At 41.8% G+C, this 13,378-nt stretch overlaps 1 protein-coding gene across 1 annotated transcript in view; it reads right to left on the bottom strand.

Annotated features, from left to right (window-relative positions):
• snd1 (staphylococcal nuclease and tudor domain containing 1) overlaps positions 1 to 13,378 on the bottom strand; it is a 205,072-nt gene that overhangs the window by 169,221 nt on the left and 22,473 nt on the right. Inside the window, exons 9-10 of the mRNA XM_037696080.1 lie at positions 11,918 to 12,008; positions 4,279 to 4,383 (exon numbers count right to left, since the gene is read on the bottom strand). Of these exons, the coding sequence (XP_037552008.1) occupies positions 4,279 to 4,383; positions 11,918 to 12,008 (196 nt within the window). The remainder of the gene's footprint in view (positions 1 to 4,278; positions 4,384 to 11,917; positions 12,009 to 13,378) is intronic.

Here is a 13,378-nt window from a genome sequence, read left to right as displayed (position 1 = left end):
CAACAACAACAACAACAACAACAACAACAACAACAACAACAACAACAACAACAAATTGTAAGTCTTTATTTTGGCCTTTTTTGTACCAAAAATTAACCGAACCCTCCTTGAATCTGAATCTGAAACGAAATATGATTTCAGAGTACCATTACACTCCTATTAATATATATACAGTGTTTCCCCTACCATTATACAAGCGGGGCGCCTCGCCCTGCCCCATCAACAGAACCAAGCGCCCCGTCTATCGCCCCACCCCCAACCACCTGTCGGCACTGACGTAACGCTAAACTAGCGGTCGCAATGCAGGTGCACTAGCTAAAAAGCTAAAGGCAGCCTCTTCCTTCACGCGAACCCTCACTCTGAACGCACCCCCGCCACTCGAAAACTGTCGCACACTTCCCCGCAAACCCACACACTTCCCCGCAAAAAAAAAAATGTTGGTTCAGACAGCACGCGGCTGAGATGTGTGTGTCTCTCTCCTCTCACACACCCTGGTCTAAAACTGTACAACTGTCGATGTAAACAGCGCGCGGCTGCCTCTGTGTCCCCCACCCCCCCTCTAAAACTGTTGGTTTAAACAGTGCGCTGCGCAGCTTAGGACGAGTCTCCGAGATTTACCTATCGCTAATATCGGCCGATATCATGCCGATAATATTGTGCATCCCTAATATGGAGCTAAAAAAGGAACAAAATAGAGGAGATGAGGGTAAAAACTGGTTGTCATTGACAGACAAGATGGAGAAAGGCTGGGCAAGTACACTGTGGCATTGTGATGAGCCATACTCACTGCATTGCTTTACGTAAGAACAGTGCGTTGACTGCTCTGGGGACTCTGTTAGTCCTGTCATTGACCCTACTTGAACCAAATAAGTACAAATATAGTACAAGACAAGTAAAAGACAAAATCCACTTGTGACTCTGTGGCCACAAAGTAAAAGCAAATACACACAAAGACAATGAGTGCGAGTGGGTGTAACAGTGAGCTACTCAGAGGCATAGATGTCTCTGCCCACTCGTGTTTACACTCAGCTTGTCCCGCTGCACATGTGAGAAATTTGAGAAAGAGAGTAAAGAGGGAAAGAGGGAGGGGGGAAGCAGACTCCAACTCCCAAGCTCAGAATCTCACACATCTGAAGACATCCCACAGCTGCAACGCACAAAGAGGAGTGAGATAAAAGCCAGTGAGGACACTTCATGTTTTCCTGCAGACACAAACACCATTGGTCCAGTGATCTGTCACTCTGAGCACAATTAGTAGCAGGGAGGAAAAAAGACGAAGGGGACGGGGTGGATTAAAACGATCCAGAAAAGGAGGGAAGAAGTGAAGTGTGTGTGTTGGGGGGGGGGGGGGGGGGTATAGGACCTGTCACAGTTTATCAGTGCCCTGGTACGTTGCATCTGGCCTCCGTACTACTGAACAGCGCACACACACTTTTAACACACCCACACACAAAATGGAAATGGACTTGATAGCAGAGCGAACGAGCTAACAGAGCACATACACATAGAGACGCAAATAATGACAACTGGCACCAAAAAAAAACAACCTCCCTACAGACTCCTAGTGAAGGCTGCACACTCCAACAGTAAAAGCGCTCGCTCTCCATTCTAAATTTTTGTTGTCACTTTAACTAAAGATCAACCAACGCTAAAATAAACGCATTTGAGGCGTTTTAATATGCACACGCAAACCGCACAACACATGTCTGTTCGCCCATCTTTGAGCACAATCTGACGCAGATTTTCAAGATGCTCCCTGACAAAGGCTAACCAAGCTTAAAGGAGCGTGCCCGTGCGTGCATGAGGTTGCACTTCCAACACTTTTCGTGTCCGTCTGAATTGTAAGGAAGAAGCCAGCTCACTTGCAACAACGTTGGCTAACATTATGTCAGTGTGTGTAGTGCCTGTGGCTGAGAGGCACCTGCTGTGTCTTGACCTTAAGATAATAATCATCCTTACAACCTCACAAAAATACAGTTGTGACGCTTAGAAATCATACTCTAAATTTGTCCTCAGCTGTTTTTTAAATGCTTTGAGAGCTGATTTGAAGATGATTCACCCTAATTTGATTGCCTATTAAAATCATTCATGCAAAGGTAACAAAAAATGCTAAATTACACCATTCACGATATTTTACAAAAACAAAACTAACGCATCTGCATGTGTAAAGATGAGAGGACAGAGCATGAAATTAAGCTCCCTGGCTCACATCAAGCAACAGACTACTTGCCTAATTTAATGGTCAGACAGAAGCTCGGCTGGAAAATGAGACCGGACATAAAATTCTCCGTTGCGTGAATGAATGCAAAACAATGTTTTTGTTCGGTAAACGGAAATTTCACAAAGTTTAAAAAAAAAAAAAAAAGACTCATCTGCAAACCGGTCCCAACTCTGCACGGCTGCCATAGCGACGACACTCAAAGCTGAGCCAACAGCATTACAGACAGGCAGGCGTCTCTTTAGCTCGTAGACAGAAATAACTAGCTAACAAACAGCAGCGGCAGCAGCAGCGTGTGCAGCCTTTATTAACGACACGAATCGCAGCGACATATGTGCAAAACAAGTTCCCAAAGAAGAATATGTTTCAACAGAGGCAAAGGATTCTCCTGACATTATATGAATATATAAACTAGGTGAAATCCTTTGTGAGATTGGATAGAAACTGCATATTTATTAGGTTTATCCTTAAAAAAGGAAACTGTTAATGTCAACCATTCACTCCAATGACCATCTGCTAAGCCGAAAATTTCAATTATTATTTCATGATTAGCTAAATTTCTATCCCCAATAATACAAATTACTGTGGTAGCTCAGCGCCAGCACTCCAACAGGCTGATACAAAACTACACCATTAAATATGCATGAGGTGAAATAAAAGCAGCACAACTCTACCAATGTCACACCAATACAACACACACCAACATTCACATCTGGGCTCTCTCTACTGAGCTTCCCTGCAACATACGACAGTGTAATGAAGCACAAAACACATACTGCTGAAGCATCTGGCATGGGCAAAGACAAAGTGACAGACAAAACAAAGAGCAGAAATGCATTAAAAAATAAGAAACTAAATTGAGAAAAGGAAAAATCAGGACAGCCAGAAGAGTTACGAGGACACGCTGTGCAGTGCAGGGAACAACAGACAAAATGGAACGATGCTTAATCCCAAAAGCTTATCACAACCAAAGAGAGCTAAAGAGAATTAACGTGCACAAAAGGTCATCGATGCAGGTCAACATTCCGACCGCAGCGGGTTTGACCCGAGGGGAAAGGATGGCAGTGAAGGAGGGAGAGGAGAGAACAAATGAAAGGCCTGGAAAGATACAAAGTAGCATCCTAATGATGAGAGGCACTAACAATGTCAGTGAAGAGACAGAGAAGGGTGAGGGCGGGGAAAAGGGCAGAGAATAAAACTCAAACGAGCAGCGATAAAAATAAATAAATAAATAAAAAACAGGAAAGACTAAACCATGAAATGAAAACAATGCACAAAAAGGGAGTCAATAAAAACAATTAAAAGAGACAAAGAAAGAGGACTATCACAAAGCTGACTTTTACAACTGCTGATGTGACAGAAGCAGCCTTTTTCTTAGATAAGTTTCAAAAAGAGAAAGACTTCCTAAGTGTCTAACATTTTCTTAAGTAACTCATTTTCAGGCCCCTTGGGTTAAAAAGTTAAAATATTCACACATCTCAGCTACAATATGTAAATAAACCTTTAGGAGGAAAAGCAAATGCAAACAATTGTAGCAAAGTGATGACAGTCTTAATTCCAAGTATGACTAAAGTGATGAAAGAAGCAGGGGGGAAACAGATCTGTGAAATCATCTGTGTATCACTGCATAAACTCAGGTGTTTCCTCCACAGTCAGCTGTGCCAACAAATAAACACTCCCCAGAGCCACACGGTAAATGGTATAGGCATCTAGACGTGTGTTTCTGCAGTCTTGAAGTGATTCTAAAACATGACGAGTGTGGTAAGAAGAGAGGAAAAGAAAGGGGGGGATCGATTAGCCTCACTCGCTGCAGTGCTGCAACCACTGGGTGTGTGCGTTTTGCTGGGTTTGCGTGTGACTCAACTGTGGGGCGCCACCAAGTGGTCAAAATTAATCCCATAGTTTGCTAAAGATAAGCACCCATTTGTGAGAAAAGATGAAAGAACAAGTAAAAATAGAGAAAATACTCAGGGTTTTGTGTAAAAATAATTTTCCAAATAAGTATCAATTATTTCCATGCAAAGTGGTTCACGTATGCAGACAAACAAACATATTTGTACCTCTCCCTCTATCCTAGGGGGACGAATGCTGGCCAGGTGAATAGTTTTGTATTCTCCAGAGTTTAGCTTGACCACCAAGGCATCAGCGTTGACCACCTGCATCACCTGCAAAGACAAAACAGAGACAATTGTTGTTAATTTTGAAACTGGAAAATTCCTATGGCACCAAAACCTCATAATAGTCAACAAACGAAGGTAAAAATTACTTAATCATTGTGGGAATGACAAGCCCCATCACATTTTGTTGAGTAAGGGAGTGAAGCAGAAAGACTGGAAGGGGGAAAAAAAATGGAGAATGAAAAAAGTGCATAAGGGATAAACGGAGAGGAAGAGATCTGTTCAAAAAGCAGGGGGAGGGTGACAGTGCAGACTGTGCCGTCGTGAGCAGGAGGCACTGAAAGCGAGGTAAGAAGGAGCGAATCCCTGAGTGACTGAGTATGTAAGCGAGGTAAGGTGTCCCAGCAGGCCAGCGGGGTTTGGAGGACAGGACGAGGACGTTCAGTTATCAAGGGGATTGGCAGCAGGGAGGGAGGGTAGGTGGGAGAAGGGAAGCAAAGTAGGAGAGAAAAGCTTTAAAGAAGGAAATCTGCAAAAAACAAGAGAAATATACTCAGCCTTCTGCTACCTCAAACTAGGCCTGTCGCGATAAATCAATTAATCGCATGATAAATGAAAATTATCGACCTCATTTTCATTTATCGGCTTTATCGTTTCTTTGTGTCTCTATTTCTACTGAAGACACTGGATGACAAAAAGTTCAACTCTGATGCTCTTCACTGACCCCTCCCTTTCACTTTTCTCTTTAAAACCCATTTTAACTGTCCAAAATCGCGTTTTTGGATCGTTAAAAGCAGCTTAGCTGCGTGCTAAGCTAACAGGCCGACCTCGGGATAAAAACCTCTGTCTTGTCAAAGCTCCAAAATTCACAGTTGAAACCCTTGCCTTTGTCTAAAAAGTTGTTTTTCTCTGCAAAAAGAAGCTGAGAACTTGTTTACCGATTTTTTATTAAAAGCTTTGTGTGAAAAATGCTATGCTAAAGAGCTCAAACCACACTGAGCATCCGCCATTTTGAGAACCGAGAAACAGGAACGAGACACAGCCCACGTCACATCAAAGGGCCTCCCCTCCCATTTTTTTAAAGAGACACACTGCTCACTCCTTCACTATCCATCCTTCAGTTGAAACAGTCTTATACTGCCATCCAGTGGTAAAAAAGGCACTACACACAAAAATTAAGCAAAAATTTCTTCTTAAATTTGACAATAATTACTCATTATTGTCAAATTTCAAACAATATTATTGTTTATCACAATTTCTGAGAATTAATTGCCCAGCAAAATTTGTTATCATGACAGGCCTACCTCAAACATATTGCTTTGGAGACCCAAAGAAAGGTGACTAAATCCACTCTTTTATATATAAAAGTACATTCTTTCTGCACAAAGATGGTCAAAGCTACAACAATTATGGCTCGCAAGAAGTCTTGATTAGTTAAGGACTTCACTCATCTAGATATGGACCCATCGGTTTTCACAAAATATGCATAAAAGCACTAAGGAATGTGAAGAAAAACTAGTGTGAAAATGGATATCTGAAAATGCCTTTACCTTGTAGGTGCAATTTGACTGAGATGTAAAAGCATCTAAACCCTAAGCCTTTAAGTAGGCCACTTGCATGAGACTGAAAAATCAATCGCCCGACACATGTTGCCACCCACACGTGCTTTCAATGGCCCCACTCATCCTCACTAACAGTGGCTCAAATGCAGGCTGTGTTAAAGTCCTCAAAGTGAGAGGTGCAGCTCTGAGCCATGCAGCAAACACAATTTGGATAGTGTGGGTGTTCATGTGGCTGTTGTGGTAGAAGTACCAAAGAGGCACAATCAAAAAGAACTGAATTTTGAGAAAGTTGAAACTCCCTGAGTGAATTCTGCAGATCCAGGTGTGTTAGCCTCATTGGGAGATTCATTATTCTATAGAAGCAAATCAGACTGCCTTTGCATTCGCCACCAGAGAACATAAATTAGACCAACCCACATGCTAAATAGGCTGCCCACAACAGCAGCCAAAATACATCATACACTAATCACTGAGCTGAGTGGGAGAGATACAGAGACATGGGGAGAAGGGGGAGAGAGGCGGCGAAGGAGAGGTGTAATGAGTAAAAGTGAAGGGAGGGGGTCTTGCAGTCACAGAGACACACATACACACAGCAAGCCTACACAACTTCTCAATGTAACAAGGTCATTTTGAGGCCTGCCCAAGTAAATAAAGTGCAAGAGAGAGAACGTGGCAGGAACAGAATAAAAATGGCTCAGCATTTACAGGCTAATTATCAGTCCGAGGAGGCAAGAGGAGAGACGCAAAGAGGGGAGGGTGGGCAAATCAACGCACAGGAGGGTAGAAGGAACAGAAAAGATGGAGCAAGGCGGGGAGACAGAGTGTAATCTCAGAGCAAATATCACAGGAACAGAGACAGATGAAAAGATGGAGAATAGATAGAAAAATGGAGCAGAAAGTAGCTGCCACGAGGGCCGAGCGAGCAGGCAGGAAAGACAAATAGGCTGGCTGCATGAGTCACTTGTCTAATCCGATACAGCAGAGGTGGGGAGCTACTGCCACCTTCTGCCTGAGGACGACATGACAACTGCAGCAGCCAAGATCAGTCATTGCGCAGGAAGGATCTTGGCCACCAACAAGGAATGTGTTGGTTGACACTCGAATCTATTAAGTTGGTTTTAACCACAGGGACAAGCAAGGCTTTGCCAGGACTTACTCAGAGAAATTGTATCACCTCCCTTGGAAGCACCACCTATGCTTCGAGTTTCTTTGTTGCTGCCAGTGAAATCATTTTATCAGCCAAATTACAGAGTTTTATGTAAACTTGCAATGTTTTTGATGGAACGAAAACAATTCAGCACAGCCACTGAGCATTCAAAGTTTGTGCTAAACATATTCATTGCAGACCACGAAAACAACCGTAAAAAAGGTTATCCTAAATTATACAGGTGCATCAAAATCCATGCTCAATAATCCAGGTAAAACAATCCAACAAAGTTAAGTCAGGTCCTCTGGACGGTTTCTTTTTCATTTGTTGAAACGTTTTGTCTTTCATCTAAAGGACTTCATCAGTTCAAGGAGCCACAACAAACTCAGTCCCATAAGTAGCACACTCACATAGTAGGCCAACCAGTTTGATGGTGATAAGATGGTTTCTGGAGTCCACCCTCTCCCCCGCCGACTCGGCTGAAGCAGCTATGGCCACAGTGGATCAAACTGTGGTAGATCAACTGCATTATATTGGTGCAGTTTCAAAGTGTTTAATTCAATTCAACTCAAAAGTACTTTATTAATACCAAAGGGAAATTAAGTGTCGTCATAGCTCATCATCCTGGTTCCATTCAAGAGTTGTTAGAAGCTGATAGCTGTGGGCAGGAAGGAACTCCTGCAGCGAATCCAAAGAATCTGGCCACAGACACGATCTGTCCACGCAGATCCAGCTTGCTGTCAGATCTGGTGGGCCTCTCGGTCCTCCTGGGCAGCAGGACTGCCCAAATACCAGACAGAGTTCCTGCCTGAGCGATGGCCACTCCTCCCAGCAGCCTGCAGAGCTCCTCGTCACTATGGACAGACAGCTGAAGGTGCCGGGGGATGATCCTGGTCCTCCCGTTGTCACGGGCAGAGTTTCCCACCAGCTCCCAGATCTCGGCGGTCAGGAACTCGAGCACCGCCCCCAGGTTGATGTGAATTCGTCCATGCCGCCTCCTTTTCAACTCATGATTAGGGGCTGTAGTTGAGGTATTTGAGCTTTTGAGATGTTAATCAGCTGCTCCTGGTTGTTTAAAAAAACACCTTGTTGCCATGGGTTACGCATCATAACAAATGCCCAAACATAAAAAGCTTTCAGTAAAAATCCTTCCAGCTGCACAGCATCCAATACCAGAGGAAATAACTGTCCAAAAAAAAAAGCCATTTACAGCCAGACAAAGAGGAAATAAAGTTTTCAAAAGCAATAACTCAATGAAAGTAACAGAGCTACTCCAACATGCAGCCACCAAGAGCGGCGCAATTCTCTATATTTCATTTCAATGCTTCTCAATTTGCAATTTACTCAAGTACTTTTCAGATATACTGATATGCAATTCTGAAACGCTGGTACGCACTCAGTGTAAACAAAGCACTAGGCTGAATTCACTAAAAAACAAGTGATAATTTGAATCACAAGACTGTCTAGGGGTGTATGACACTGCAAACAGTGGCATCAATCCAATACAAACAAGACTAGTATCACTGATAATGATCCAGTACTCTCACAATTTAAGGGCAGCTTAAACAGTTTTACATAGGAGAGTCATATCACATTTTGCATTTTCATAACTAGTAAATTGCTTGTTTGTACTTTGCACTACTAATTAGCCATTAAATTACTTTTTAAAACACTGGACAAATTTTAGACCAAGTTTCTAGCCAAAAAAATAAATTGCTGTATTTACTGAATTAATTCAAATTAAATTAATCAGTAGAAGGTGGAGAATAAATCTTTCAAAATCTACATTCTTCTTAGTTTTAGTTTAGAAACAAAATAAATGCAAAACATTTTCCCTTTCATTGCACTTCTGGAGCAGGAGCAACATACTGGAAGTAGAGAGGAAAAACAAACTTGCGTATTGAACCCATCATGACAGTATCAATACGATGCTAGAGTTGGTATCAATAATGTCAATATTTGGATCAATCTGCACACCACTACTTCCCGCAGTCTGTGTAGGGAAACAAATATAGAGGAATCGGACAAGCGTAGAATCGAGGGGATGATTTGGTTTTGATCAAAACAAATGATGAGCAACGGATACTACAATTTACACAAGATGACCTTAGTCTGCCATTCCACAAGTCGATAGTTACCCGGAAAAATGGAAAAGGGGAATACCAGAGCACAGCTTACATCCTTAGGGCCAGCAGAGACAAGAGGGGAGAGACAACAAAGTCAAAAAGGAAAACACGTCAGCTCAGTTGACTTGTGGGAATTGGACTTGCTCTACCTCTCCATTTATCCGTCACTCAGGTAATAAGAAGTGAAAAGTGGAGTGGACGGCGAGAAGGGAGGAGTAGATGATGGTGGGATTGATGGATGTGTCCTTCCAAGAGTCGAAACGCTGCAGTATTACTTCACGACAAATGCCACCGGGGGCCAAGTAGAGTGGGGCAATCACAGGCCTGTGTAACCTTATGACTAGCCGATGTGCACTGAGCTTTAAGATGGATCAACCAGCAGCAGAGTCAGCATGACGTCCTCCCAAGAAAACTCTCGACCACTTTCGAGTTCATATATTTATAGCTAGACTTTTCACACCACTGAGAACAACTTTGAGTCCTCATGTTCTAGTAAATGCCTTCTTCCACCTGTGTAATATCACTAAAATTGGTAACATCTTCTCTAAAAATGATGCAGAAAAACTGGTTCATGCATTTGTCACATCTAGACAGGACTATTGCAATGGTTTATTATTTGGGTGTCCAAATACTTATTTAAAGTATTCAACTGATCCAAAATGCTTCTGCCAGAGTCTTAGCTGGAGTTAGTAGGAGAGATCATATCTCTACAGTTTTAGCTTCTCTCCAACGGCTCCATGTCAAATCCAGAATCAAATTCAAAACCTTACTTCTAACCTACAAAGCTCTCAACAACCTAGCTCCATCTTTTACTACAGATCTTACTGTTCCATATTTTCCTAACAGAGCACTTTGTTCTCAGACTGCAGGTTTACTTGAGGTTCATAGAGTTTCCAAAAGAAGAATGGGAGGAAGATCTTTCAGTTATCAGGCTCCTCTCTTGTGGAACCGATTTCCAGTTTCTGTCCATGAGGATGAAACATTGCCCAGTTTTAAGACTGGGATTAAGACATTCCTTTTAGATAAATCCTATAGTTAGGGTTGGCTTGTCATGCTGCTATAGGCTTAGACAACTAGAGGACAAATTGACCCAATTTCCTTAAATTATTTGCTAAAATTGAATATTGAGCATGGACTTTGTTCTAAAATTCAATAGTTTTCATTTGATACTATTTTTATTTTAACATGTAATTCTTGACCTGCCATTGTGTATCTGTTCCTCTCAAACCCAGCTGGTCGAAGCAGATGACCACTTGTCCTGAGCCTGGTTTTGCTAAAGGTTTATTCCTCATGAGGGAGTTTTTCCTTTCCACTGTCACCTTCATGCTTGCTCAAGATGAGAGTTCTGCGATTAAGTTAAATTCAAAGCAGTCTGCTCTTCAGATAAATAATGTTAAATTATTTTATATGTATATGAATGTTTCTGTTCAGTGCCCTGAGATGACTTCTGTTGTGACTTGGCGCTATATAAATAAACTGAATTTAATTTAACTATTTTTCTCAAAGATGATAACACAGCAAAGTCATGGCTCACTCATAGCAGTGTCCCAGAAGTTGCAAATAGCTTTCCAATCTCTTAAACTAAGATGACAACAGCAAAACCAAAAGACAAAGAAGTGCCCCACAGAGATCAAAAACCGAATTAAATCAGCAGTGCAAAACTGAAGTAGCAAAAACCCTTGGATGCATGCATTTTAAATATAAAATTTAAGTTTTCATGTCTTGTTTCATCCCTTCGATCTTCTCTACAACTCGGGGAAAAAACAAATGCAACATTTCATTTGGCTTTTTGTCTTTGTCTGGATTTGATCAAATTCATTCTGTAAGCAGATTGCCGAAGCAACACCTTTTCTGTAACCTTAAGGCAGGTTATGAATTTTTAAAGCTCTTAAAAAGTTCAGGGCCAGGAGGGAGCTAACAATGACAAAGAGCAAACTTTAATATAAAAGCATTCACCATTTTAGTTTGTTTAAATATACTTTGAGCAAAGTGAAAGCTTTATCTTTGACAATTGAAAGTGTTCTCAGAGGGGAACATTTTGATGCTAATGTTTTAAGGCTAGAGTTGCTTAACTAAGTTAAAGTGACAACCTGGAAGTCAGAACCTATAATATGTGATCTTATTGTGACAATTATATTACACCCTGCTACCAAAACGGATCAAGCAGTCAATCTTCTCTAGTTTAAACTAATATGTTCCGACAGATGGAAGTCCACATCCCCCTTTACTTGATATTAGACACTTCCCTTTATCCGAGGCTCTTGACAATAACATTTAAAGTCAATATTTCTAAATCTCAGCTTTTGGGGGTTGTGATGTCACCTCACCCAGCAATTTGGACTACAAATTACCAAACGAGTAGCTTTAAGATTGTTGTTAAGAATTTTTCTACCTTCTTTGAACTGTTTTTTTGAATTCAATAAAAGCTGTAAGTAGTGAAATAAAATGCATGATCTTTGTTTCAAAGCCTAATAGTTTCCCCGACTTTTGTTCCCATGCTGAAAGGACGGCGTAAAATGGGAAAAGAAAGCAACTGGTTTACTTTTCGCACTGTTTTACAGCTCAAGTCATGAGGAACAGTTCATATCCCACACCTGCCCTTACTCTATTTTTATTTATAAATGGGGGTCTTCATCTGTAAAAAGAAAACCAAGTTGAAGGCCAAAAAAATGCTTTTAAGAGCAAATTAAGCAATAAAAAAGTCAGTAAAAGAGACACAGCTAATAAAAGTTAGTTTAAGACCTTACCTTGGCAACAAATTGTCTGTCCTTTAGATCCAAGTTGGCTGTGGGCGCCACGTAGTCTTTCCAGATGCGGACCTTGCGCTCTTTAGCAGATCTGGCCAAGAATAAAAATTAACCTCACTCAGATGTCAGAACATCAAAATCGACCGAGTGAGAAATGTTCAAAAAGCCTAGAATATCATAAAGTTCACCTAAACCATGAATATAAAACATTAAGTATGTAATATCTGTGCAATATAGGAACATATTTACAATATTTTCACATTATTTGTTTTGAAACAATCATTTCTGACAACTGTATATATTTATTCATTCTTTAAAAAAGCAGCACATTACACTGACAAAAACAAATATTTACTGGTCTGCATAAGTCTCCCTCATGATTCAGATTGAAAATATTATTTTAAGACACCAACGGTTTACTTGTCTGCATTACTGGGGGGGGGGAACAATATAATATTCACAACAAAATGTTGCTTTGTATCCATGCTTTTAATTGAAATTGTAGTCAATATGAGTGCATTTGTTCCTCACGCAACTTTACTTTTTGGTTCTACTTACATCAATGATATATATGTGTACTTCTTTTTTAAAAGCAGCTGAAATCTAGGGGTGAACTGGATTTCTTCAAAGCTGTATTACGGTATCTTACCGGCTGCCACCTAAAATACTTGCATGTTTAAGAAAAGTATATTCTACCTGATGTGCAGTCTTGTTCTATTTCGTATAGGCTTTGCCCTTTAAGACTGTCGCTGGTGGGTTTATCCCTAGGCGCTCAGCGTTGCACTGAAAACTTAAGTCCACGCCCTCCTGCTGTGTGTGGGCCTCACCCCCGGTCCGTATAAATTACGGTGAGACCGGGTAATCGGCTCCCATTCTTTCTTCAGCCAGCTAGCTAGCACTGTCAGAAGAACGAAGAAGGAAAAGTTGTCCAGCTTTGATTGGCACAACCTTTGCTAAGGCTGCCTGGGTCTCCGCCACGCCAACCTCCTGCCGTCCCGGTGAGCTCTTCCTCCACGAGGAGAAGCAGAGACGAACAGCCTTGTTCAAGGTAAGCGCCGAGGAGTGCTTTTCCGTGGCGAGCCGCTACCCGCTGGACAATGCCATCACCTTTTCTAACGTGTTTTGTCCTCACGATAATTGAATGATTTCCTTGAAAAAGGCGAAGTTAGCAGCAGTTCCGCTGAATGTTTTTTCCGTGGAGGGCCACTACTCGCTGGACGACGCCACCGCCTTTTCTAACGTGGTTTTTTTCTCGAGGTAAATCGGATGATTCCCTCAAAAAAGGCGTTTGCAGCAGCTCCGCTGAGTGATTTTTTTTTTCCTGTGGCGGGACGCTATGCGCGGGACGACGCCACCGCCTTCTTAAACGCAGAGTCGTCACGCAGTGAATCGAATGATTCCTCCGAGAAAGGCAATGCGGAGCTGCCCCTTCCCTCCTGGAGAGCGTAGTGACGGAAGACA

This window comes from Nematolebias whitei, chromosome 22, assembly GCF_014905685.2.
Source record: "Nematolebias whitei isolate Nwh7 chromosome 22, NemWhi1, whole genome shotgun sequence".
NCBI classification, from domain to species: domain Eukaryota; kingdom Metazoa; phylum Chordata; class Actinopteri; order Cyprinodontiformes; family Rivulidae; genus Nematolebias; species Nematolebias whitei.
This window is presented reverse-complemented; position numbering and strand designations above follow the sequence as displayed.